Raw genomic sequence first — 25,048 nt, forward strand, 5'->3', positions numbered from 1 at the left:
GAGGGAAGCAGCATCAGCGTGAACGAAGGCGAGGTTTTAAAAAGGCAACTGTGTGAGATAATATTTTGGGGAGGGGAGGCTCATTTTGGTTCTGGTGCACAGGAGTCATGGGTGTTGCAGGAGGACCCAGCTGGGGCACATGCTGAGCATCCAGATGGGGTCCTGTGAAGCATCTGGATGGGATCCTGTGCAGCATCCGAATGGGATCCTCCACATCATCCGGATGGGGTCCTGCACAGCATCCAGATGGGGTTCTGTACAGAATCCAGATGGGGTCATGCACAGCATCTGGATGGGATCTTGTGCAGCATCTGGATGGGATCCTGGACAGCATCCAAATGGGGTTTTGTGCAGCATACAGATGGGGTTCTGCGCAGCATCTGGGTGGGGTCCTGTGCAGCATCCAGATGGGATCCTGTGCAGCATCCAAATGGGGTTTTGTGCATGATCCGGATGGGATCCTGTGCAGCATCCAGATGGGGTCCTGTGCAGGCAGCGGCAGGATGGCGCCTGCCCCTGGCAGGGACCACGACGCGGCAGAGGGAGCCCGGGCGCGCGGTGGGGACACGTGGGGAGGCAGCGTGGGGCTGGCGGGACTCTTGCTGGAGGTCCCTTCACGGCATGGGCGATGGGCTGTCCTCGCAGGAGGGGTCCCAGCTCTGGGGGATCTTCCCCTTGTGGCCACGCTTGCGCGTGAAGACGTTTCTGCCCACCCTGCGGGAAGCGGAGAGCTGTGGCCGCCAGCGGTGGCCCGGTTGGGGCTGCCCGCACAGGGACTCTCTCCCTACCTCGTGGCTCTCCAGTCCTCCTGCAAGGAGCCCACGGGCTCACGCAGCAGCCAGGTGGTGGCCAGGACCTCCTTGCCACCCGTGTCCACGAAGCACTGTCCCACGAAGACGGCCGTGGCGTCTGCGGGAAACGGGCAGGAGGACGGGGACGGTGCCCGGGCTCAGGGAGCACGTCACAACCGGGACCCCCGGGAGTCCCTTGGGCTGGACCCCGCCAACCCCACAGGCGGGTGCAAGGCTGCTCAAGCCACCCTGTCCAGGGTGCTGCAGCCATCCCACCCCCCGTGCAGTGAGTCCCCCTCCATTCCCCCATTCCCCAACCTCTTCCCCTTGCTCAGACGCACGACCGCCCTTTGCACAAGGCAGATCCGGGTCTCCCGCGCCCACCGTGGTGCCTGCCCCACTCACCATCCCTGCCCCGTGCCCATCCCCGCGCCGCCCAGCACCTACTGGAGAACTTCTCCCAGCGCACGGTGAAGCCGAACGTGGGCCAGGCCGCCTCGCCGAGCTCCTGCCGGGCGCCGCTGAGCGGGGACGCGCGGATGCAGCCGCCGGACAGGCTCACCCGCGTCAGGTACTCGCCCTGGAAGCTGCCGTCGTCCCGCAGCGCCGAGATCTCCATCAGCGACTCCTGCTCGTTCCTCCACAGCCCGCTCAGGTCACACTGCAAGGGGCACAAACAGGGGCTGTGCAGGCACCGGACAAAGGCACCTGTGGCCCGCCAGGGCACCTGGCTGCCTCCCCACCTCCAGGGGCTGTTGTCCATCCCCAGGTGCCCCCAGCTGCAGTTCGGATACGACAGGCACCATGCGGGAACGGCAGCTCTCCCTGCTCCCCCAGCGAGCTGCAGCTGCCACCCGCAGTGTGGCACAGGGAGCCTGTGCGTGAGCAAGAGGACGGTGGTGGCAGGGGGGATGTTCCTCCTTTCTGTTCTGCTCCCGTCACCTCCCGAGCCCATGCTTTGCAGCACCAAAGCTCCCCGCCTGCATCCCTTGTCCTGGCTGGAAAAGGCACCAAGGCGAGGAGCCCCGGCTGCTCACACCACATCCCAGACCACGCTCCCACTGCGCCAGCCCCAGTACCTTCCTGCTGGCTGGACTGGCACGTGGTGCGGGCACCACGAGCAGGAGCAGGAGCGGGGCGAGCGCGACGCTCCCCATGGCTGCAGGGCTCCCGTGCCCACCTGTCCCCGGCTCCTTTATAGCCCCGCGGCCGTAACCGGAGCCCGTGGGCAGCAGGTCGCGGGGAGCCGGGCGCTGGTGGCAGGGCGCCCGGGGCGCGCGCGGCCAGCAGGTCTGCGTGACCCAGCCAGCGCCGCGCGGCCGCTATACATAGCGCGGCCCGGGGCTGCCAGCCCTGGCACTGTTTGCGCAGCCCCGGGCCCGGGCTGGGCAGCACAGGGGCTGTGGGGCCTGGGGACACGGCGCTGCCAGCCCCACTCCTGGCAATGGGGCCGGCAGGGGCTGCACGGAGCACTTGTAGCACTGCCACTGTCCCACTGCCATGTCCCACTGCCCCATGCAGTGATGCTGGGGTGCACGGCCCCACCAGCTCTCCTCCCCAGATGCAAAAAAATGCACCTTTTCTCCAGGGATTTTGTCCTAATGATAATTTCCTTCTCTGTTAGAGGTTTCTGCTGCTTTTCTCAGTTGCTGGGCTTTTCCTGGGTCTGGAAGCAGTGGCAGCTTGCAAATCTTGTACGGCTCTTGGACACCCCACAGCTAATCCATGCAAGTGCTTGCACAATTGCAAGTGCTAGTGCTAGTGCAATCCCCCAGCACTGCAAGTGCTGACAGGCCCCCCTGGGACTGTGCTGAAGTTAACACGGGAATTAGACCACCCAGACCCACACTGGGATGATGGTTAGTGGTCTTTGCCAAAGTTACTGACGCCTTTTCCTCCAGCAGAGACGAGCAGCTGCTGGGAGGACCTGCTCCAACGCAGGACAGGCGCTGCACACATCTTGGCTTGCTGCAGCCACCTCCTGGAGCCACCTGGCTCAGCATTGGGGTCCCAGAGAGGTGGCAGGTTTGTCTCTGCCCTCCCTCAGGCAGCCCCAGCCTGGCTTTGCCCCAAAGTCGGGGAGCAATGACAAGACAAGACGCTCGCAGATTGGCAGCCCCGAGGCTTTGCTGTGAATGGAGCAGTTCTGTGGGGCAACGGGAGAGGAGCAGCTCAGCTGCCCTCCAGCAGTCCGTGGGAGATGCAGAACCGAGAGGCTGGAGCGGTGGGCAGAGGTTTTCACAATACACGGGGGACACAGGGCACAGACAACTCCTCTGCAGTGGTCGAGTGTCCCATCACTGGAACCGGGTGAACACGTCACTGCCAATGCTGCAGGGAAACAGAGCGCTCTCTCCTCGGCGCACCAAGACCAGGAGGGACTTCTTGCTCTGACCCCCGTGCAGCACAGGAGAGGACCACCGGTACTGCCCATGCTGACCATCACGATCAGCAACCAGCAGAGCACCCTCCAGATGCTCTAATGGACCCACGGGCTCTGCCCAAACCTCACCTGGTGGCTTTCCAGTCCTCCTTGAGGTTGCCGACCTCCTGTCTCAGGAGCCACGTGGTCCTCAGAATTTCCTTCCCGTCGTCATCCACGAAGCACTGGCCCGTGAAGACGGTGGTGGAGTCTGCAGGGAAGGAATGGGAGGTGGAGTGTGCTGGGGACAGGGTGTAGGGTGACAGCACCATTTGGTCCAAGAGAGGTCCCTCACGCTGCTTGTATCCAGGAAAGGACACGGAGTGGCTCCACACAGTGGGGAGAAGATAAGAAAGGGATGACTGGTGTACCCAGGACACGGAGTGCAGGGCTTTCTGCAGATATTCTCAACCCCTGGGTTAGGGGTTTCCTTGAGCTTAGGAGGTTTCACTCCTGTTTGGGGTGGAAAAGGCTGCCATGAGCAGCTAGAGAAGTACCTGAAAAACTCCAGTTGACAGCGAAGCCAAAGGTGGGCTGGTTCACCTCGTTCTTGGGGTGCTGGGATCCCTGCAGCGGAGAAATCTTGATTTCGTTGCTTGTGGCTGTCACGGCGGTGTGATACAAGCCAGAGAACTCGCCCTTGTCATTCACAGAATCGATGGTCATGCTGGAGCCCAGGTCGTTGATCCAGAATCCCACAGGACACACTGCAAAGGGGCCATCAGCAGAGCCAGGACAGGCACAAAACACGGCAGGGGGAGCCCCTTGGGGCAGCCAGCTCCGTTACCTTGCGCTTCTCATCAGCAGTGACAGATGCCACCGCCGGGGCGAGGACGAGGATGAGTCTGCCCATGCCCAGTCTGCCCATGTCCAGTCTGCCCATCCTGCTGACGTGTGTGGGCAATCGCTGCTGGAATGCCGCAACCCCCGGGCTGTCCTGCCCGGGGAGCACGGGTGGTGGCCGTGTATAGGCCTGGGGACAGGGGCTTTGGTGCTGATTGCTTTCAAATGTCCCAAGGAGTTAACGCCAATTGGCTCTTATCTCACCCGTATATCTTACTGACTTTCCCAGAAAGGCCCTGAGCAAACAAACACGGAAAGTGAAAGGAGAAATCAGATAAGACACTTGGATCTCCCACCCATCTGAGGGGACATCCTGTCTGGCGTGAACCCCCTGGATGTCCCCACTCGCCATGGGGCCGCACAGCCCCACGGGGATGAGGACAGCAGGGGAGCGGGTGCAAGCCCTGGTGGGTTCTGCTGGATGAGGTTGGGGGGCTGACTCTGTCCCCTGCACATCTGCCATACGCAGCTGGAGGGGAGCAGGAGCAGGGAGAGGGTTCCTGGAGGACTAGGCTCTGCTTTTCTCCTGTGCTCATGCTGCACTGTCTTTCCCCTTTGGGTTAAATCCCCTTTTTTGAGGGAAAAAAAACCCTCTGTGGGTTTTCCTAACCATGATGTTTTCATCTATCTGAGTAGGAAACTCTTAAAAAAAAAAAAATAGAAAGCAGCAATTTCTTCCCAAATCAGGGCTCAGTGGCTTGTCTTCTCCAGAGACACTGGGGAGAGCAGGGCCATGGGGCTGGCAGAGGGTCATCCATGACCGGGATGAACTCCTGCCTGGCCATGGAAAGCTGCAGAAAGGGTCCAGCTCAAGAACCCAAGTGGCTTTGGTGCAGACAAGTCCCAAGCAGGATGTGTCCGTGCAGACTGGCAAGGTTTTCCTTTTCATTCATGGACATGGCCCACGTGGCAAGAGCTATAGGACTTCAGTTACAACAGGTGACCAAAATGAGCATCAGGTTTTCTCTAGGTCTTGACCAGATGTCAGGGCTGTGACTCTGCTCACACACAGAGGAACTAGCCACCAATTCCCTGAGTCACCCAGGAAGTCCCCAGCTCTAGGTCTGCCCTTCTGAGTCAAGGATGGAACTAACATTGAACCCTGGGGCACTGCACACTGGGTCATTGACACTGAAACAGGTTATTTCAGGATTTTTATGGTTAGCTCTTTGTCTCATGGTTACAGGAAGGTAATTTCAGACACTCCTCCTGCTTTTGTGGTCCAGTTTATGGTCTTTGAGAATGGGAGTTAATAGCCTGGCTGGAGAATCTGGCCCTCCCCTCCAGCGCTTGTGCTGTGGATGTGAGCAGGCTGAACCTGGATAAGGCACTTGTTAACAGCTGATGGACACTCTTCTATACGTGGAGAGGGTATTTAAGGGAAGTTTTCTATATGGTTAATCGTCATTAATGGCTCAGGCATGTGCTGGAGAGGTCACGGAGGAGTATGGCCAGCAGGACAGCAGGAACTGTTCACAGCAATGGGCTGGGGCGTCTTGCTTGATCCCACTGCAAGGACTCTTCCAACAGGGATTCCCGTCACTGTCAGGAACCAGCGTCCTCTTCGAGAGATTTGAGGCCCTACATGAGCACCATGCTACATCAAGAAGACCTCAACCTATGCCAAGAAGCCCCCAATAAAATATGGTGATGATGATGATGGTGCTGAACAAATGATCTCCTCAAACAACAAATGCTCTTTAGCAATCCATGCTGAAGAGGGCAAAACACGTGCAGGGAAGCAGCCTCAGCCACATGCGCTCACTGATGCCCAGCGTGTGCCCAGCAGCACCATGTCTTGCCACCCCTGCTCCAAAACCTGCTGGCAACCTGTGGGCCTGGGTGCTTTGCAGCTGTGTTGGGGGCCCTCGCAGGTTTTAAGATGTGCAGCTCTTTGTGCCAGCTCCCTGCCTTGCTCCTTGGTGCTGATAATACAGCCGGGACAGGACGCACAGCCCAAGCGTGACGTGGGGCACCCCTGAGCTGGCCACACACCCCTCTGCTTCCCATGTTTCTAGCCCTAAGGTCCTTGTAAAGCCTGGACTAAATGCAACTTCAGAACACAGAGACATGAGGAGGTTCCTTGGAAAGGGACTTCAAGCAGAGCAGCCGCAGCTTTGAGGACATCATGGACTGAGGGCAGCATAATTTTTCTCCCTTCTGAGAAGTTGTAAAATGACAGCCCGTCCAGAAATGCTGCAAGAGACCCAGAAAGCTGCCTAAGTTTGCAGTCGGAAGGGAGGCAACGGGGACAAAACAAGGTTGCTTAAGAATCAGGAGAGGCTTCCGAAAGAGGAAAAACAAAGAGCAAACAAAACGTAAATCCCCAGCAAGGCCCACCAATGCAAGCGGAAAAACTTGCTGAAGCCACCAGCGCTATTAATAAAACCTTGCCAGGAATGTGGGTGCCGGGACCTGCAGCAGCGGCCGCGGAGAGCTCAGCGCGAGCCCCGGCCCCTGGGCACAGCAGCGCCCTGGCTGGCAGCGCTCCGGGGACGGCAGCTCCGGCGCAGGAGCTCGAGGAACGCCCTTGGCTCCAGAGCTGGCTTTCCTGGAAATCAGCACGGGCGGCAGGGACGGAGCGGGCTGCGGGGCGGCCGGCGGCTCCGCGCGGCGCTTGTTCCTGCACTTCCTGGGCTGTTCCTGTCTGCGCTGCCTGTTTCCAGTAAATGACATGGACGGTCTTGGGCAGGTTCGGCGCCGGATCTTCCGTGAGCGGCACCGCGGGGCTCTGGGTGTGACGGGCAGACTGCTCTGCTTGCGAAAGGGCCCCGGGGTCACGGCTCTCAGCACACGTGCCCATGCACAGACCCAGACCCAGCACCCCATCCCCTCACACAGGGTTCCCGCTGTGCCGCCGTGTCCCTGCACAGACACTCTTGTGGCCAGGGCAGGCTGAAGAGCAGCAGAACAAGTTGACCAAGCAGCCAGGACCGACTGGAAGAAGGAGGGGACAGAGCAGGGGTGCAGGGTCCCCCCTCTATTACAAGGGGGCTCCCCCAGGGCTGCTAAGGGAGGGAACTCGCCAAGCAGGGCAAGCAAGAGCATTATCTGGAGTCTAACACAATGTCCTGAACAGGAAGCACTTGGTCCTTAGGGACAAATCTCTGCTGAAAATAGCCTAAGAATTTCTTAGGGCTGCAGGAGCACCTGGCAAGGGAAAGCAGGACGTGAGGGCGCACACGTAGAGGGTCCCAGCTCCCCTGGACCTTTCCTGTTCCTGTTTCCCGTGCGGTCCCATCTCTCCCTGGCAGCTGGCAATGCAGCTCCTTGTGCTCCCAGTGCCTTCCCAGGGTCCATCTACAGAATGCACTACACCGAGTCCAAAGATAAAACCTTCATTTTATTCCCATTTTGGAGGGTCTTTCCCTGAAGATGAGAACAGCTTCCGAGCATAGACCAAAGTGCAGCTCTCCCGGGCTGTGGGAGAGCACAAGCTGCAGGCAGTGGGGGCACCAGTGCCGCACGAGCAGACACACAGGTCTGGAGGAATGCTCTGTATGAGCCCTGCTAGGAAGGGGGAGGCAAGGACAGGGGCTGGCAGACAGCCTGGGTGCTGAGGGACCCGGGCAGGGGGGGCCCAATGCTGACCAGAGAGGGATGAGGCATCCCTACGCCACGTAGGTCATCTAGGGATTGCTCATAGGGATGGTTTGGAGGTGACTGTGAAGGTGAGGAAGACTACTTTGTCTAGGTCTTAGTCTTACTAGGAAGACGCCCGCTTTGCATGTCTGTAGTGGCTCTCGTGCAGAGGTGATAGTAGGTGTTGGAGCTTCTGGTGTGGCGCCGTCACCAGAGTCCCCAAGAGTAGGAGAACATGGAGTGTGAAGGGGAAGCTCCTGAGTCCCTTGTGAGGAGCTTATCAGAGAAAAAAATCAACTCTCATTGTTTTTTTCAGAGCTGATGTGGGCTTCAGAAGTGTTATGAGGTCCCATGTGTGGAAGGGAGCTGCCTCCAACATACAAAGCTCAGAGGCAGCAAGCCGCTGAGCAAAGGCCCTTGCTCTGAGCACAGCAAGCGCCCCAGCTGAGAGCCAAGTCCCAGCTAGAGAGGAGCTGGGGCACACAGGGTCTTCCTGTCCTGCCTCTGATGCTCCTGGTTTGGAAGGAGCTTCTTGCTGAAGAACCTCAAAGCAGCCTGAGCGGAGCTCCTGCCAAGTCCCTGGTGGCATCAGCACACAGCCCACCAGTTTCCCCAGACCTGCAGCAGTACTAAGCTACAAGAGTGAGAAGTGACACACAGGTAAGTGAGGTGACAAGCAGAAGATTGCACCATCCTCCGTGGCAGGTAGGACTGAGATCTGTGGCACAGCACCTTTCCTAGGCTGGCAGAGGTGCTGTCGGAGAGGTTTTTATTCTTCCTTTGGGTTCACCCGAGTGAAGACATTGCGGCCCGTCCTGCAGGGAAGCAGATGCATGACAGACCCTACTGGTGTCCACCCAGCAGATGGGCAAACACCCCTAGGGACAGGATGCCCGTTCTCACCTGGTGGCTTTCCAGTCGTTGTCCAGGTGGTCGACCTTCTCGCGCAGGAGCCAGGCTGTCTGCAAGACCTCCTGCTCCTTGTCGTCCACGAAGCACTGGCCCACGAAGACAGCTGTGGAGTCTGCAGAGACCGAGCGGCCGTCAGCGCCCACCAGGCTTGCCCCGACAAGGGGTGTCTGGGGATGCGTCCTGCTGTCTGCAAGGTGCTCAGCAGACAGACAGGGGATGGCCAGAGCGAGGAGAGGTGGCCAAGCAACCGGAGTTGCCTCATCCACCCAGAGCTGCTGCCCCTACTTACCGGAGAAACTTTGCCAGTTGACGGTGAAGCCAAACGTGCACTGATTGTCATCGTCCAAGTGCTGGGACCCATGGAGGGGCGAGGGCTGGATTGGCTTCTGGGCGCTCGAGACGGCAGTGTGGTACATGCCGGAGAAGTTGCCCTTGTTGTCCACTTTGAACACTTGCATCTTGGAGCCCAGGTCGTTCTTCCACCACCCAGTCAGGTTGCACTGTTGGGGGATGGAGCCAGTGTGGTCCCCCTGGGCTGGCCTGTACACAGCACTGGGCGGGGGGCACAGCCCTTGTCTGCTGCCCCCAGACCCATGGAGCTCTCCTGCCTGGTGGCAGAACCTCCTCATGGGCAGAAGAGGCCCTCTGAGGACCCCTCAGAGTCACTCCCGACCTGAGAGGTTCCTTGCACCTCCTGAGAGGTTCCTTGTATGTGGCAGACCCTGGGTAAGTGCCTGAGAGCGTGCTGAAATTCTGCTGAAACTCGGGAAACTTTGGTAAGTTCTCTCTCTGATTCACCATCTCCATAAACAGGAACCACTGACTGAATCTGGGACCAGGATCAGGTCCAGCTGCCCCCAGGCTCCTCTCAGGAGGAGCTTGGAAAGTGAGGGGGTGACCAGGCAGGTCTCCCTGGCACTTTCAGCTGACCCTGTCCTCCACACAGCGAATATCTGAGCAGAACTTGCCATCGCCTACTTGCATCTGAACTTGTCTGGACACTATTTTTGACCTCACTACATCTTATTGCTGCTTCTCTCTTACCAGCGAGGTGCATCGCTCCTTGCTCATCCCTGATGAGCTTTCTCGAGGTCTTCAACTAGGAGCAAGCACCAAAGTTACCTTGCTGCTTCTCACGGGTTGCCTCTTCTCACTGTCTAGCCACCACTTGGTATTCGTTCCTTTTTCTTCCTTCATGTTGGCCTTTTCCCCTCTGAGAATCTCAGGCGGCTGGCAAATAGATTTAGAAACAAAAAAAAACCAGGTCAGGGTTTTGGTAGCGGCAGGAGCTGCTTTCCGGAGCCTGGGGAGGCTGAGGATGGGAGCAGGGCAGGGGCAGGAGCCCGCTATGCTTTCTACTCAGGCACTTCTCTTGAAGGCAACTGATTTATAAAGCCATCGCAACCTCAGAAACATCAGCAGAGACAAAAACCAAGTTAAAGAAAAGAGAATTAAAGGGATAAGGAAGAGGAAGGGGGGAAAAAAAAAAAAAAAAAAAAAAGCTAAAGGCGGAAACCCCAGACAGGCGGGACCTGCTTTGAGGGGCGGTGTCCGGGGGGGCGCGAGCCTCGCTGTGCGGGACTCATGTCGTGCTTGGTGTGCCCGGGGTCCAGGGAGAGCCCTCAGCCCCGGACAGAGCCCAGGGGGATCCTCCAGATCCCGCGGGGCAGGGATCTCCACGCGCAGGATTCCTGGAGCAGGGGCTCCCCCCAGAGCCCGGCTGCCGCTGGGAACGGCCCATGTCCCCACGGCCCCCTCTCCTTCACCCCCTCCCCACCAGCAGGGCTCCCACCCGGAGCAGGGCTGCCCCTGGGGTGGCCCCTGTCCCATCCCCCCTGGAACGGGGTTCCCACACGTGTCCCACCAGCGACGGCTCATGTCCCATTCCACCCCGGAGCAGGGCTGCCCCTGGAGAAGGCTGCTGTCCCATCCCGGACCTCTGAGGATGGCTCGTGTCCCATCCCGGACCTCTGGGGATGGCTCGTGTCCCATCCTAGACCCCTGGGGATGGTTCGTGTCCCACCCTGGACCCCCGAGGATGGCTCGTGTCCCACCCCCTCGGAGCAGGGGTGTCCACCCGCGTGTCCCCGTGCGTCTCCCGCTCCCACCTGGCTTCCCACAGCAGCTCCAGCCAAGGACGCTCCGAGGAGGACGGCGAGGAGGTGGCGGCGGCTGCTCATCGCAGGAGACGACTGCGGCTGGCGGAGCTGTCATCCCTTTATAGCCCGGCTGTCACCCGCTGCCACCACCCTGCCGGGCCGGGGTTGCAGCGCCGCACACCAAAACCTGTGACTTCCCGTAAAACAGCTGCTTTCTTTTTATGTTCCTGTTTCTGTTTCGGTTTCGTGAGAAAGGAACAGGACGTGTTGCTCACCGCCTTTTTGAGATGAGTTTGTGGCCTCGTGCAGGGTTTGGACGACAAGTTTCCAAGAACTGCTGCAGCAGCCGGTGCTGCTCGAGAGCAGCAGCTCTTATGGTGGAGCAGCGACCTGGAGCGGCTCCCAGCTCCCCCAGAGCCCGGTGTGTCCTGCTGCCCCCAAGCTGCCTCCCCTAGGAATGGCCGAGCTTCCCAGAAGCTGCCCAGCGCCTCGGCAATCCTGGTGCTGCTCCTCCGTCAGGGGACATCTTCACTTTTGCCAGGGCAAAAAAAAAAAAAAGTGAAGTTTTTGTTCAGGGCAGAACTCCAAAGGATGCAAATGAAGCTGCTCCCCAAATCCCGTTGCTTTCATCCCCCTCCATGTCCTACAGTCCTTACTGGGCTGGAGCTCCCACCCAGAACACACGTATCCCTGCTCAGCACCCTGGACACACAGCCCCAAGGCAGCTCAGGCTCTGGTGCTGTAGCTCCACGTGCCACTGTTAGCAGGACTCATCCTGTCCCCATCTTCCCAGATTTCTAACTTCCAGACAGTTCTCCTCAAGATACTTGACCCCCTGAGCTGGAAGACATCTACAGAGAGCAGAAGAAACCCCTTATAATTCAACAGGGGAGGTCCCAGGTGACTGGAACCTCGCAGCAACCCAAGGCAACACTGCAGGCTTGTGGCAGGCTGGCTGGAGAGCTGTGTGTCAGAAAAGGACCTGGGAGTGTTGGCCAACAGCCGGCTGACACATGAGCCAGCAATGTGCCCAGGTGGCCAAGAAGGCCATTGGCAACCTGTTTGTATCAGGAAGAGGGTAGCCAGCAGGACCAGAGAACAGATTGTTCCTCCATACTCAGCACTGGTGAGGCTGCACCTCCAACACTGTGCTCAGTTTTGGGCCCCTTGCTGCAAGAAAGACCTGGAGATGCTGCAGCATGTCCAGAGAAGGGGAATGAAGCTGGTGCAGGGGCTGGAGCACAGACCTTACATGGAGTGGCTGAGGGAGCTGGGGTTGTTTAGTCTGGACAAGAGGAGGCTCAGGGGAACCTCCTCAGGAGAACTCAGTTGCTCTCTACAACTACCTGAAAGGAGGTTGTAGTGAGGTGAGAGTCGATCTGTTCTCCATAATAACTACTGATAGGACAAGAGGAAATGGCCTCGTGTCAGGAGAGGTTCAGGCAAGACGTTAGGAAGAATTTCTACACAGAAAGAGTGGTGAAGCATAGAATATTTCAGAATATTTCAGAATATTTAAGGTTGGAAGGGACCTCTACAGATCATCTAGTCCAACCTTCCTGCTCAAGCAGGCACACCTACAGCATGTGGCACAGGGTGGCATCCAGGCGGGTTTTGAAGACCTCCAGAGTAGGAGACTCCACAACCTCCCTGGGCAGCCTGTTCCACTGCTCTGTCACCCTAACAGTAAAGAAGTTGCTCCTCACCTGGAGATGGAACTTCTTGTGCTTCAGTTTGTGGCCATTACCCCTCGTCCTATCGCTGGCCACCAGTGAGAACAGCYTGTCCCCTTCCTCCCTGCATTCTCCCTTCCTGAACTTATACATATTAATCATATCCCCTCTGAGCCGTCTCTTCTCCAAAGAAAACAGGCCCAGCTCGCTCAGCCTCTCAAACAGGAGAGGAACAGGCTGCCCAGGGAAGTGATGGAGTCACCGTCCCTGGCAGTGTTCAAGAAAAGTGTAAATGAGGCACTTAGGGATGTAGTTTAACAGGTATGGTGTGGAGGGAATTACAGTTGAACTCAATGATCTCTAAGGTCCTTTCCAACCATAATAATTCTATGATTCTATGATTTATCTCTGGTGATCAGGGTAGTGCTGCATTAGTGGGAAATAGATATGGGTGATATACTATATGGATCCCTCTACCAACTGGCTTACAACACTCAGTCTATCCTGTACCCATCCTGGAGCCTTGTCTCCTCAGGTAACCTTCATGCACGGTCACGCACGTATGCAGGTAGATCTCTGGTGACTGCTCCAGCGCTGAGACCCTGCTGGGAGCTGACCCCAAACCCCGCGGAGTCTCTCATAGCCTCTTTGGCTCAGAGCCTCCCTGGCTCCCCAGTGTCTGGCCTGAAATGGCCCCTCCAGATAGACCCCGTGCTCCCAAATCTCCCCTTCCCTGTCCAGTCTATGTAGCCATGCTGACTGCAGCCTGGCCACCCACTGATGTCCCTTTTATCCCCTGCTCCTTTTTTCCCCCACTTCTTCCTCCCTGAAGCCACTTGATCCTGCCTTTCCCCACACATTGGTCCTGCTCCCAAACCTCCCATATTGTCACCCTGTGCGCTTACCCCCACCTTTCCCTGGCATCTCCTGTCACGCTTCCTGAGCCCCAGAGCAGCCTCCCCGACCCACAGCACTGGGACCTCCTGCTGGGCTCTGCACCCTGCGGCTCTGGCACCCAGCAGTTCCTGGCTGCCCCCCTGCCCTCCCGGGGGCTCCGACACCCAGGGCTGACGCTCTGCTCCACCTCGGAGCAGCCGGGTGGATGCAGAGGCTACGGACACATCATCCCTCTGCAGCCAGAAACACCCAGCTCCAGGAGAGCCGCCGGAGCAGAGCCGTGGGGCAGGACCACCCCCAGCCGTGGGGCAGGACCCACGGGTGTCCCTCGGGAAGGACCAGCCGCTGTGGGGCCAGGGGTGCGAGCTGGCGGGAGCCCGCGGGCGGCACGACCCGGCACTGTTCTCTGCGTGCAGGAGAGGGCATCAGCCGCCCGCGCAAGGGCCCTGCAGCAGGGAACACATCCAGGCAGCCGCCCGGCCAGCGGCTGGGCTCCCTGGGGAGCCGCGGGAGGCGAGGGCAAGGCAGAGAGAAAGCTGCTCCCCGCTGCCCACCCAGACCCAGAGCAGCCCCCCAAACCCATGCAGACACCATCCAGCCATCCGGGCCCTTTCAGGGCTCTCCCCAGCGCGAGCTCTTGCTTTGCTGCAGCTTCCCTCTCTCCTTGTGAGTCTTCCACCATTTGCTCAGCACCTCCTCGGGATATATCACCCACACAGAGCTTTCCACCGCCGCCAGAGCAGCTGTGGGTATGGGCAGCTCATGCTTGCCTGCCCCACATGCCGCAGCCATTTACTGCCCGATGGTGCATCCAGGCACCGATGAGCCTTGGGCAGATGCTTCTCCCCTCTCCGTTGGGCCATTTGGGCTGCAAAGGCAGCCCCTGGACCCGCCGCGTGTGGTTTTGGATCTGCCCGTTGGATTTCTGCTCTCTGCGGATTTTGTGCTTCTGCAACCGGAACACGTCGGGGTTACTTGGAGCAACCTGTCTGCGCAGGGCATTGCTCAAAGACAGCTGTGCGAAACGCTGCGGGGCTCAAAGGGAAGTGTGTGTCGCCTGGGCCAACGGCCAAACGGCCGCCTTCCCTGCCCCGAGCACCCTCGTGTCCCCTGTGCCCCCTGCACCATCGCCGGCCTCCGCCCCGCAGCCGCGGTGCACGGAGCGGCTCTCGGCGCCTCGGCGCCCTGGGCTCATCCTCACCTCCCCGTAAGGAGGTCGGTGGTACACGGGGCCGGTTGGGGTCCCTGGGGTGTTGGTGGCACGGCCGCAGGGTCCTGCTGCCATCGCAGCAACAAGAGTGCCAGGATGGACACGGCACTGCCCTCCCCTACCCCGTACCCCTTCTGCACGGTGCCGGCAACGGAGACAGGCTGAACATAGACTGCTTCTGCGCGGAGACAGGTTTATTTGGCCCTGGGTGCAGGGAGGCTGCAGACAGCAGGCAGGAGAGCAGGGCAGCGGCGCTGTGGGGCTGGTGGAGAAGGAGAGACGGAGCGAGAGCCGGGATGCACCAGGCTGCGGCGCAGCTCCTCATCCCTTGACCCGAGTGAAGGTGTTGGTGCCGATCCTGCAGGAAAGCGCGTTACAGCACGGGGAGCGTGTGACGGCCCACGACGTGGCTGGGGACCAAGCCAGCCACTCACCTGGTGGCCTTCCAGCTGTCCCTGCGGGTCGGCACCTCCTCCCGCAGCAGCCACGTGGTCTCCAGCGTCTCCTTCCCACGATGGTCCACGAAACACTGGCCCACGAAGGCGGTGACAGAGTCTGCACGGGGCCGAATGGAGGGCAGAGGGAGGCTCAGGCTCTGCGCCCCCAGGCCCCCCGTGGGGCTGCCCGCGAGCCCCTCGCTGTGTGAGGGCACCGCCGCACCTGTGAACTGCCACTGCACCGTGAAGCCGAAGGTGGCCTGGCCCTTGGTGCCCGGCTGCTGGGCCCCTCGCAGTGGCGACACCAGGATGCGCTTGTTGGTGTCGGCCACCGCGGTGTGGTAGGAGCCCGTGAAGGTGCCCTCGGCATCGAGGGCCGAGAGGGTCATGTTGGAGCCCAGCTGGTTCTTCCACAGGCCCTGCAGGTTGCACTGGGGACCAAGCAGTCACATCGGTGCCTCACCACAGCACACGGGGCTGGGTGACGGCTGTGCCTCCACACAGACAGGGTGGCCGTGGGGCGGCCCCTCCGTGTGGGGCACGTGTGCTGGCCAGCCCAGCAGCATGAGGCAGCCAGGACTGGCCACACTGGTCACCAGCTGGGCCAGCACCTCCCCGTGCTCGTGGCAGGGCAGAGCTGGCCCCAAACCCCGGTCCCTGCAGCAGCTGGGAAGAGCACGGCGAGTGCGTGTCACCCCCTGGGGCGCGAGCGTGTCACCCCGTGGGATGTGCATGTGTCACCCTATGGGGTGCAAGCATGTCACCCCGTGGGGTACACGTGTGTCACCCCCTTGCTTGCATGTGTCACTCCATGGGGTGCGCATGTGTCACCCTCTTGCCCATGCGTGTCACCCCCTTGCGCGCACGCGTGTCACCCCGTGGGGCGCGCGCGCTGCACCCCGTCACGGCGCAGCGCTGCCCTCACCTTCCTGGCCGCGGCGGCGCTGAGGCACAGCAGGACGGCGGCGAGGACGGGCGCCGCGCGGCGCTTCGCCATGGCCCCGGCTGCAGCGTGTCGCAGGGTCCGGGGCCGCGCGCGCCGCGCACTTTGCTCGGGCCGCGGGTCCGCGGCTCCCTTTATAGCGCGGGAGCCGGGGCGGGCGGCGGCGGCGCCTGCTGGGGCTGCTGCCAAGGACGGGCCCCCGCTGGGTTGCCCCGGCCTCGCCAGGGGCTGCACGCCGGCCCTGCCCACGGTCGAGGAGCTGCCGGCCGCTCCTGGCTGCACTGCCAGGCTTGGAGAGGCCAGAAGGGCCACGCGGAGGTCCCAGCAGCAGGGCTGAGCCAGGGCCGGGATGGTGAGGGCAGCCCGGGTGGCATGGTGAGGGCGCGGAGGGACAAGAGCAGAGCGGTCACTTGCAGCAAAGCTTTATTGGGAAGGGAGGAGGTGATGGGGTCGAGGGTCCTGTGCTGGGCAAGCGCAGTCTGGAGACGTGGCAGCGGTGGGAGGAAGCAGCAGTGCGACCCCCGGTTCCATCACTCCGTACAGTGTCCTACACTGCGGGTGAAGGTGTTGACATTGACTCTGCAGGACACAGAGCGGGAGAAGGGGATTTAGAGAGGGAAACAGCATGGCCTCGCTGGTCTGGCACCCCGCCGAGAGTCGCGGGGTCCGCGTAGGGTAACACATCTCCAGGTCCCCCACACCCCATGTCTGCAGCACGAGGAGCCGGGTGCCAGCATCCCCCCCTTCAGCATTGCACCCCCCAGCTGGCACCAAGGGCCGTACCCTGCCTCCCCACCGCGCTCTTCGCTCTGCCGCCGGGCAGAATTAAAGGCTGCTAAGCACAAGGTATGTTGCCCGTGTTGTTGCCTGGCTCCGTGCCCGGGACTGGGCGCATGGGGCTGTGTTCCCTGTGCTGCTGGGGCTCACCTGGTGGCCTGCCAGTTGTCGTGGATGTTGTTGACCCGCAAACGCATTAGCCACACGGTCTTCAAAGTTTCCTGTCCATGCTTGTCCACAAAGCACTGGCCCACAAAGACAGAGGTGGATTCTGCAGAACAAGGGGAGAAGGGTTGGCAGAAAGTCCCCCACAGGGTGGCCAGGAAAGGCAAGGGTAGCGCGCTGCCCTCTCCTCTTCCCAGATTGGGTTTGCCCCAGACATGAGTCATACTTGGGGACTGGGAGGTGCCACCACCGAAACAGCGCCAGGCTTGGGGATGGAGGAGCGTCAGGGACACCACGGGAGAGGGCAGGGCAGCAGCTGGGACACTGCAGGGGAAGTGACAGCACTGTCAGAAACATCACAGGGCACGGCCGGGGACCATCACAGACTGGCAGAGTTTGGAAGGGACCTCTGGAGAGAGCTTTTCCTCAGAGAAGAGATGTTCCAGTTCCCTAGTGATATTCCTAGCCCTACACTGGACTCTCCAGCAGTTCCATGTCTCTCTTCTATTGGAGTGATAGGAAATCACAGGGGAGGAGAGAGCAAGGGATCATCAGGACATCCTGAAGGAGGACAAGGCACCGCTGAGGACACCACAGGGATGTGACAGTTGTATCTCAGGGGAGGGCACAGGATCATCAGGGATATTGCAGACAAGGTCAAGGGGCTTTTGGGGGCTTCATAGCGAGGCTGAGAAAGGGAGAAGCACCTGAGAAATTCCATTTGACGGTGAAACCGAAGGTGGGCTGTTCACGGCTGTGCTGGAATCCCTGCAGTGGAGATCCCCGGATATCGTTTGGATTGTCTGCCACAGAGGTGTTGTAGGTGCCGCTGAATTCGCCTTTGTCGTTCACTGCATTGATGGTCATATTGGAGCCGAAGTCGTTGACCCAGGTTCCAGTCAGGATACACTGCAAGGAGAGAATCAGCACGGGGCACCCGGCACCCAGCCCCGCGGCGCTGCCGGGGTGCCCGGAGCCAGCCCAGCCTGCGGAGCCGTTACCTTCCGCTCAGCCGAGGAGCTGGGAACGGCCAGCGCCAGGGCGAGCGCCACGAGGACGGCGGCCACCTGCATGGTGTCTGCAGCTGCGAGGTGCCGGCTGGTGTGCGGGACGTGCTCCTCGCAGGGCGCTCTCTGGGTGTCGGCTCCCTCTGCTTTTTATTGCCGCCGGGTCCCCAACTCTGCCCAGGCATTGCATAACCTGGGTGTTCCCACCTCCTGGTCCTCTCCACCTGCTGCTGGTCGCGGGCTGCTGCACCCCTCATTACCCAAACACACTGTGTGGGCACTGGATGATGTTAGACTCAACCTAGCCTGGCATTCTGGTACCTCAACTGAAGATAAGGCACCACTAAGAGGAGGATAAAGTCCGGACATCCTTTGCTTTGGCATTATTAAGGGCTAAATAATAGGAACCACTAAGAGGAGGGCAAGGTCCGGACATCCTTTACTTTGGCATTATTACGGGATAAAGAGTAGGGACCACTAAGAGGAGGGCAAGATCCAGATATCCCTTATTTTGGCATTATTACGGGCTAAAGAGTAGGGACCACTAAGAGGAGGGCAAGATCCAGATATCCCTTATTTTGGCATTATTAAGGGCTAAAGAGTAGGGACCACTAAGAGGAGGGCAAGGTCCGGACATCCTTTGCTTTGCCATTATTAAGGGCTAATAATAGGAACCACCAAGAGAAGGGCAAGATCCAGACATCCTTTGCCATTATCGTGGCAAAAGAGCAGGGACCAGAGAGACTTAAAGCTCACAGGTAACTTTGGTATACATACCTTGTAATATTTATTAAAAACAAAACAAAAAGGGTTACTCAGCAATCTAAATCAATTCTATTCCATCAAATGGTACACTGGCTTATTATAAGTATACTAATTATTCTCTTCAGACTTTCTGGAGCCTTCCCAGGGGAGGGACCTTTGATACAAATAAAATGATCTGCCTAAGGGAGGTACTAGAAAAATCAGGAGCTATGGTGCTCTGGAAGTAGTGGGATGCTTCCCTTGAAAAATATGGTGCGAACATGGAGTGAATGGATTGGCTCGAGGACAACTCTGAAACCATAGGCAGGCTGCCAAAAGGAGCATGAGCACAAGCCACACTGGTGATGACTGGCATAAGTTGAATGCAAGGGTGTGTAGTGAGGCTTTTATCCTCAACTGCCAGCTACTTCCTCCCTTCCCCTGGGTCTGGCTCCAGCTGGGAGGTCATTGCCTTCTGTTTCTAAAGACCCCAGCCTTGGCCAACACAACGGGCTCAGGTGAGACATCAGACCAGGAGGACCCCTTCTGTGTCTTATATCTTTCCCTTTTGTTCTCTGGTTTTGTTGTAGGGCTGGATACTCACCTCAGCAACCGTAGGCTGATATTCAGGTCCCTTCTGACTTTGCTTTGTCTCCTGGCATGAGTGGAAATGGAAACCAGAAGGAAATCCCAGTACGCCAAGGAGACTCCGACACACAATGTATATACATGTGGCCGTTCCCTCAAATCCTGCAGGTATGTAAGTAAAGGAATTTTCTGGGCCAGCTCCATGGTGCCACAATCTCTTCAAACTATTCCAGATCCAGGCTAGATGCTGCTCCATGCTTGAATTTGTGACTGCTGGTTTGCCTCCTGCCTATCTACCTCAGTTGCAGCAGCGGCTCTCAGTCAGCAAGGGTGAACGTGTCACTCTTGGCCAGCCCTTTTTGGTCTCAATTCTGCATTCATTTCCTGCCTTCTTATTGTGAGGGAAAATTCTTTTTTTTTTTTCCTAAATGCCCTCTGAGATGACATTCTGCTCTTAATTCTGCCTCTCTTTTACCTATTGCATCTAATGGTGAACGTCAGGACTGTAACCGTAACCTTTTAGCTGACTTATTTTCCTCTCCCTGGCTGCATCTTAAAGGTGGCTGCATCTTAAAGATGTTCCTTTAATGAATCCTGTCCGATTTGTTGACGGGTCTTGTAATCAGGAATATGCTCTGGTAATAATTGACACGTTCTCCAGCGGGCTAGTCTCTAGTTGGCGTTTACCTTTCTAAATGAGATGAAACTACTACAATAGTGAAGAAGCTGCTGAAAGAATTTATGTTCTGGTTTGGATGACCTTTGGCCATTGATCGTGGCTGAGGCACTCATTTTATGGGACTAATCATTTGTGATGTATGCAAAGCTTTGCATGTTGATCAGTAATTGCGCTGTGCCCCTCATCCTCAACCAAGGGGGAGTGTGGAATGGAAGAACGTAGGCTTGAAAACCTGCACTGCAGAAACTCGTGCTGAAACTAAGCTCAAGTGGGTAGAGGTCCCATCTCACTGAAGCATATTTGAAATAGGGCAGACCAAAAGCGCAGACTATCACTGTATTAAATCCTTATGGGAAGGCCTATGTGACTGCTGCCTGCGCCTCCAACTGAACCAAGAAATCTGGTATTAGAAGATGATCAACTGTTAGATTATGGTAGAGATCTACTCAAAAGTTTTGGGTTTCTATACGCGGGGGTGCATGACACTCTCTCAGAACCCACTGCTGCGCTGTGCCACCCCTTGCAACCAGCTGAGTGGATGAATGTGAAAGCACTGCAGAGAAGAGCGTTCTCCAGTCCTGATGCCAAGGGTCTTATTAGTCACCGGGAGTGCTGTATGTTGCAAAGAATTGCCCCCTTGAACACCTTTATCTCACTGCAAGAAGGCAGCAACATGTAGAGAACACGGCCCAAGCAACCTCTGTTCTGAGCCAGAGGAACCCTGCTGTAATCCAGATGCGCCTTCCAGTTCCTCAGTCTCTCAGACCCCAAGGTGTAATCTTAGGTCTTGAAGGAACATTGTTGCAGATGAAAGTGAGTTGTGTAGAACCATGCCCTTTGATAAAATGTGTGTTTTGGAGGCACCTATGGTTCCTGGTGTCACACTGTGTAAAATCTAAATGGTGTCTGTCACGAAGAGGCAGGTCCTTTGGGCAGGCTTCACTATCTACCTGAGCTCGGTCTTGGCACACCTAGGCATCATGGTAACACAACGTTCAAACACTAACCCAATTCCATCAATTTGCTCAATGCTTCATACCCCAGTTAGATACGGGGCAGTGTGAGGAGGTCCTAACCGCTATTGCAACCCCAGTGGAACAAACAGACCACTCGTGTTAGGTGCTCTGCAGGCACTGCATTGGGGAATTCAGTCTTTGGTGAAGTGGGCAGTGGGACAGAACTGCCTTGCCCTTGATTTTCTGTTAGCTTCTCAAGGAGAAATTTGTGCCTGAGTGAGTGGAAGCTGTTGCTTTTAGGTGGACTGGGATCGGAGAGTTGAACCTGGCTTTGCAAAGCTCCATGCAGGCCTGCAAGAAGGACTCGGGGTAAGAGCAGAGCAAGAATTTGACTGGCAGGGATGGGTGCCTCACCGAGGAGGAGGGATGAGGGGATGGTTAAGAGGACTGCTAAAATTGGTCGTTATAGGAGCTCTAATCATTGCAATTATGTGTTTTTGTAAGGCTTAGTCACAGCAGTGTATCAGCATGTATCAAGCCAAGCACAAATCCCACCCTCCCCACTGATCAATGCCAGTATTAAAAGAAGGGACGCCACAAACAAATGTTGCAGACACTGCAGAAGGATCAAGAACACATCAGTCAGCTCATGAACATACAATATCAAGGAGAGTGAGGCTGGAAAAGGCTTGCAGGGTGTAATATGAAAGCAAAAGAGCATCAAGAGTAGCAAGACTGATTCTGTTTTGTTGGTCCCTGACATCCTGGGAGTAAGCAGAGGGTGAACCTGTGAGCCTTGTTTGTATGCCTGAGCCCTGCGGAGCAGCGAGGCCAGTAGCTGAAGAGGTTGATAGAGGAGAAAAAGATAAAAAAACACAACCTATGCTCCAAACAAGCCGCTCTCTCAGCTCCTCCCTGCATGCATCACCAATCTGATAATGACAGACAGTGGCTGTGCAGCCTTAAAGGATGTCCAGAAGTCAAAACGCTCTACAGGAGCTCTGGTGCTGAGATGCAGCTCCTCCGTGAGCGGGCACCATGTGGAAGAACAGCTGCCCATGCTCAAATTCCAGCTGCAAACTCCACGGGAAGAGACCTTTGAGATCTCGGCAAAGGGAATTTGGGTGAGGACTGCCTGTGAGCTTCCAGACGACTGCCAGAGCAGCAGGGGTCCAGTTTGGTCATGAGAGTGTGGATGAGTGAGTAGGAGTGGGGCAAAGGAAGCTCGCTGTGAGAAATGGGAGCCAAGGAATTCCTGGTTTTGCAAAGAGCAAGGTAAGGTCTGGAAATCCCTTACTTCACCCTTATTGCGGGCTAAGGAGCAGGGAGCATGACAAGTGGGGATGCTGCTGCAGTGCAGCAGCATCTTTTAGTCAGCTACAGAGGAGGTGAATGTTTGGGTTGGCTTCACAAGCTATCTAAGATCCAACTCTGCACAATTTGGAGGCTGTTGTAGTCCAACCAAATTGACTTTGATTGGAGGAGATCTATGTTACTTAAAAAAAAAAAAGAAAGAAAGAAAAAAGGAAAATATACTTTGGAATTAAGTATTTTAATTCTGACAACACACCACGTTTACATGGGAATTTCTACATCACTTTAATTCAGTACTACAAAATTGTCCTTACATCCTTTTTGCTGCTAGCCAGATGGTGTGAAGGAACTCAGCCTTACACCGGAGTCTCTGACCTGCTGTTTAAGGACTTTTGGTGCTCCTGATGCCGTCAGGAAGCCCTGGAGAGGGAGGCACTCCGGCTTAGGTGACGGATGCTCCGGTGCGAGGAAAAGCCGGTGTCTGGCGCCCATCTCCAGCCTTGCTTCTCCCTGGTGGGAGCTGTAGCTCCTCCACTCGCCCCTGCCCGTTGCGGGGCCAGGGAGGCCGCAGCGGGTGCCAGGCCGGGCTGGACGCCCGTGGTCAGTGCGGGGCGGCTGCCCCTGCAGAGCTTCTGGGGGCTCGAGGCTGGGACCCCGGGATAGCTCCTTTCTAGCACGCGGGGACTGGAAACAGCCTCTGGAGCAGGGAGGACCACTTGGGATGCAGAGGGAAGAGCCCTGGCAGCCCCCCTGGACGCACGGACCCTTCCAGGACATTCACCCTTTGCCCAGGCTGTGGGTTGGGTGCCCCCACGCTGGGCTGTACTGGGAGCCCCAGGGAGTGCTGGCTGTACTGTACAGTGCACAGAGGATGAGAGCCGAGCAGCCGCTTGCAGCAAAGCTTTATTGGCAACAGCAGGGAAGGAGGGATGAGGAAGGTGCGGATCCTGCACTGCTCGAGCCCGACCAGGAGCCACGGCGGTACGGGTGGTCAGAGGGGGAAAAAGGGGGAAGACAGCGCAGCCGCCGGCTCTATCACTCCCTCCGTGGCAGGCGGGTGAAGACATTGATGCCGACTCTGTGAGGCACAGAACAGGGAGAGGGGATTTAGGGAGGGAATCGTGTTCCTGGAGACGTGGGGGCTGTGCAGGGTAACACGTCTCCGGGTCCCCTCCCAGTGTCCGCAGCACCCGGAGCGAGTGCTGTCCTCTCGGAGCGCGGCACCTCCCCGGCGCGCTGCTCCCCACCGCGCTCCGCTCTGCCGCTGGGCAGGATTAAAGGCAGCCAAGCACAAGGTATGTTGGCCCCGTTACCCGCTGGCGCCGTGCCCAGGACCGTGGCCGTGTTCCTCGCGCTGCCCGCCGCTCACCTGGTGGCTTTCCAGTCATCGGCGAGGCTGTCGACATCCTGCCGCAGGAGCCACATGGTCTTCAGAACCTCCTTGCCGTCCTTGTCCACGAAGCACTGGCCAGTGAAGACGGTGATGGAGTCTGCGGAGGTGAGGAGGAAGCTCAGAGCAGAGGCGGGAACACCCGGCAGGACAGGAGAAACCCGCGGGCTGAAACCCGCCCTCCGTCCCAGGTGTTCCAGCATGCCGGGACTTGGGAGACAGGTGTCTATTCCTAGGGACCTCGGGGGCATCTGGAGCATGGAGTAAGATCAGGACACATGGCCAGCGGCTCCCGTCGGCAGGGGGACAGGAGACTGACAGGGACAGCGCAGTGAAGTGCAGGGCACAGCTGGGGACACCACATGGGAGGGCAGGGACCACCGATGTCCCACCAGGGACATTGCAGCAGAGGGGACAGCACCGATGGGGACATCACAAGGGTGGTCCGGGGACTGTCAGTGATATTGAAGGGGAGGACAGGGCACTGTCGGGGGTGTCATAGGGAAGGACAAGGGAGGAGAGAGGACATCACATGGCACCACTGTGGAAAGGAAGGCACCATGAAGAACATCTCCGGGAAGGGCAAGGGGCCACAGGAGACATCACAGGGAAGGGCAGAGACACCGCAGGGAGGCTGCGGGGGGAGAAGCACCTGAGAAGCTCCAGTTGACGGTGAAACCGAAGGTGGCCCTGTTGCGCTGGTTCCTGCGGTGCTGGGAGCCCTGCAGCGGGGAACGCTTGATCTCGTTGTTGGTGGCTGTCACGGCAGTGTGGTAGGTGCCGCTGAACTCGCCTCTGCCGTTCACAGCATTGATGGTCATATTGGAGCCCAGGTCATTGATCCAGCTTCCAGTCAGGATACACTGCAAGGAGAGAATCAGCACGGGGCACCCGGCACCCAGCCCCGCGGCGCTGCCGGGGTGCCCGGAGCCAGCCCAGCCCGCGGAGCCGTTACCTTCCGCTCAGCCGAGGAGCTGGGAACGGCCAGCGCCAGGGCGAGCGCCACGAGGATGGGGGCCACCTGCATGGTGTCTGCAGCTGCGAGGTGCCGGCTGGTGTGCGGGACGTGCTCCTCGCAGGGCGCTCTCCGGGTGTCGGCTCCCTCTGCTTTTTATTGCCGCCGGGCCCCCAGTGCCAGCTCTGCCCAGGCATTGCATAACCTGGGTGTTTCCAAAGTTGTGTTTCCTGGCGATACGAGAGGGCGATTGCATGCGGATATTCCCAGCAGCTTGTTCCGAGACGGCTCCTCCTGGCTCGCGTGCCCCTGAGCCCCGGCGGCCGGCAGCACTGCGGGGCCGGCTCCGTGTGACCTCGCTCTCGGCCACGGTCTCGTGGTGGCTCCGCTACAGACCAAGATTGGTCTTAGACCAAGATTGCTTAGCTAAGATTGCAGACCCTGATTCCCAGCCAGAACAGCTCCAGGGCCAGAGGTGGCATCCTGGGATCTGCTGGGATCACCAGGCTGGAGCAGGGTGAGCACCTGGCAGAGGGATGGGGCAAGAACAGGCTGTGTGCAGCAGGAAGCTGGCTGTGATGGGAGCTCTGAACTAACCCCCGAGTCGGGGGAAGCCTCTCCAAGGACTGCTCCCCTGAAGCCCTTCCCGCTGCACACTGGCACC

The 25,048-nt window shown here is 58.3% G+C and overlaps 5 protein-coding genes across 5 annotated transcripts; all 5 read right to left on the bottom strand.

Annotated features, from left to right (window-relative positions):
• Positions 1-614: 614 nt before the first annotated feature.
• On the bottom strand, positions 615-4,408 carry LOC112952170 (avidin-like). Its single transcript, XM_026044980.1, has 6 exons — positions 4,402-4,408; positions 3,711-3,920; positions 3,304-3,374; positions 1,239-1,452; positions 789-909; positions 615-714 (listed from the first exon to the last, which is right to left on the bottom strand). Exons 1-6 carry the CDS (start codon positions 4,406-4,408, stop codon positions 615-617), a joined length of 723 nt encoding a protein of 240 aa, XP_025900765.1.
• Positions 4,409-7,659: 3,251 nt separating this feature from the next.
• Positions 7,660-9,752, bottom strand: LOC112952192 (avidin-like). Its single transcript, XM_026045009.1, has 4 exons — positions 9,673-9,752; positions 8,840-9,050; positions 8,542-8,662; positions 7,660-8,453 (listed from the first exon to the last, which is right to left on the bottom strand). Exons 1-4 carry the CDS (start codon positions 9,745-9,747, stop codon positions 8,408-8,410), a joined length of 453 nt encoding a protein of 150 aa, XP_025900794.1. The 5' UTR covers positions 9,748-9,752; the 3' UTR covers positions 7,660-8,407.
• Positions 9,753-14,717: 4,965 nt separating this feature from the next.
• LOC112952171 (avidin-like) lies at positions 14,718-15,863 on the bottom strand. Its single transcript, XM_026044981.1, has 4 exons — positions 15,792-15,863; positions 15,090-15,297; positions 14,864-14,984; positions 14,718-14,787 (listed from the first exon to the last, which is right to left on the bottom strand). The coding sequence occupies exons 1-4, from the start codon at positions 15,861-15,863 to the stop codon at positions 14,751-14,753; spliced, it is 438 nt and encodes a 145-aa protein (XP_025900766.1). The 3' UTR covers positions 14,718-14,750.
• A 476-nt stretch (positions 15,864-16,339) lies between these two features.
• Positions 16,340-17,850, bottom strand: LOC112952172 (avidin-related protein 7-like). Its single transcript, XM_026044983.1, has 4 exons — positions 17,753-17,850; positions 17,459-17,660; positions 16,737-16,857; positions 16,340-16,388 (listed from the first exon to the last, which is right to left on the bottom strand). The coding sequence occupies exons 1-4, from the start codon at positions 17,822-17,824 to the stop codon at positions 16,340-16,342; spliced, it is 444 nt and encodes a 147-aa protein (XP_025900768.1). The 5' UTR covers positions 17,825-17,850.
• A 5,142-nt stretch (positions 17,851-22,992) lies between these two features.
• LOC112952185 (avidin-like) lies at positions 22,993-24,482 on the bottom strand. The gene is made up of 4 exons (XM_026045002.1): positions 24,385-24,482; positions 24,082-24,292; positions 23,409-23,529; positions 22,993-23,117 (listed from the first exon to the last, which is right to left on the bottom strand). The coding sequence occupies exons 1-4, from the start codon at positions 24,454-24,456 to the stop codon at positions 23,075-23,077; spliced, it is 447 nt and encodes a 148-aa protein (XP_025900787.1). The 5' UTR covers positions 24,457-24,482; the 3' UTR covers positions 22,993-23,074.
• Positions 24,483-25,048: the final 566 nt, after the last annotated feature.

This window comes from Nothoprocta perdicaria, unplaced genomic scaffold (genome assembly GCF_003342845.1).
Source record: "Nothoprocta perdicaria isolate Ctin4 unplaced genomic scaffold, notPer1 scaffold_393, whole genome shotgun sequence".
NCBI lineage: Eukaryota > Metazoa > Chordata > Aves > Tinamiformes > Tinamidae > Nothoprocta > Nothoprocta perdicaria.

Coding starts and splice junctions, on each gene's coding strand:
- LOC112952185 (XM_026045002.1), bottom strand. CDS start 24,456: ATGCAGGTGGCCCCCATCCTCGTGGCGCTCGCCCTGGCGCTGGCCGTT. Junction 24,293..24,384: donor GCTCCTCGGCTGAGCGGAAG/GTAACGGCTCCG, acceptor CTCTCCTTGCAG/TGTATCCTGACTGGAAGCTG. Junction 23,118..23,408: donor GATGACTGGAAAGCCACCAG/GTGAGCGGCGGG, acceptor TGTGCCTCACAG/AGTCGGCATCAATGTCTTCA.
- LOC112952172 (XM_026044983.1), bottom strand. CDS start 17,824: ATGCAGGTGGCCGCCGTCCTCGTGGCGCTCGCCCTGGCGCTGGCCGTT. Junction 16,858..17,458: donor CGTCAAATGGAATTTCTCAG/GTGCTTCTCCCT, acceptor CTTGTTCTGCAG/AATCCACCTCTGTCTTTGTG. Junction 16,389..16,736: donor GACAACTGGCAGGCCACCAG/GTGAGCCCCAGC, acceptor TGTGTCCTGCAG/AGTCAATGTCAACACCTTCA.
- LOC112952170 (XM_026044980.1), bottom strand. Junction 1,453..3,303: donor GAGGACTGGAAAGCCACCAG/GTGAGGTTTGGG, acceptor TGCCCCTTGCAG/TGTGACCTGAGCGGGCTGTG. Junction 715..788: donor GAGGACTGGAGAGCCACGAG/GTAGGGAGAGAG, acceptor CGCTTCCCGCAG/GGTGGGCAGAAACGTCTTCA.
- LOC112952192 (XM_026045009.1), bottom strand. CDS start 9,747: ATGAAGGAAGAAAAAGGAACGAATACCAAGTGGTGGCTAGACAGTGAG. Junction 9,051..9,672: donor AACCCGTGAGAAGCAGCAAG/GTAACTTTGGTG, acceptor ATCCCCCAACAG/TGCAACCTGACTGGGTGGTG. Junction 8,663..8,839: donor CAACTGGCAAAGTTTCTCCG/GTAAGTAGGGGC, acceptor CGGTCTCTGCAG/ACTCCACAGCTGTCTTCGTG.
- LOC112952171 (XM_026044981.1), bottom strand. CDS start 15,863: ATGGCGAAGCGCCGCGCGGCGCCCGTCCTCGCCGCCGTCCTGCTGTGC. Junction 15,298..15,791: donor GCGCCGCCGCGGCCAGGAAG/GTGAGGGCAGCG, acceptor CTTGGTCCCCAG/TGCAACCTGCAGGGCCTGTG. Junction 14,985..15,089: donor GGTGCAGTGGCAGTTCACAG/GTGCGGCGGTGC, acceptor GGCCCCGTGCAG/ACTCTGTCACCGCCTTCGTG.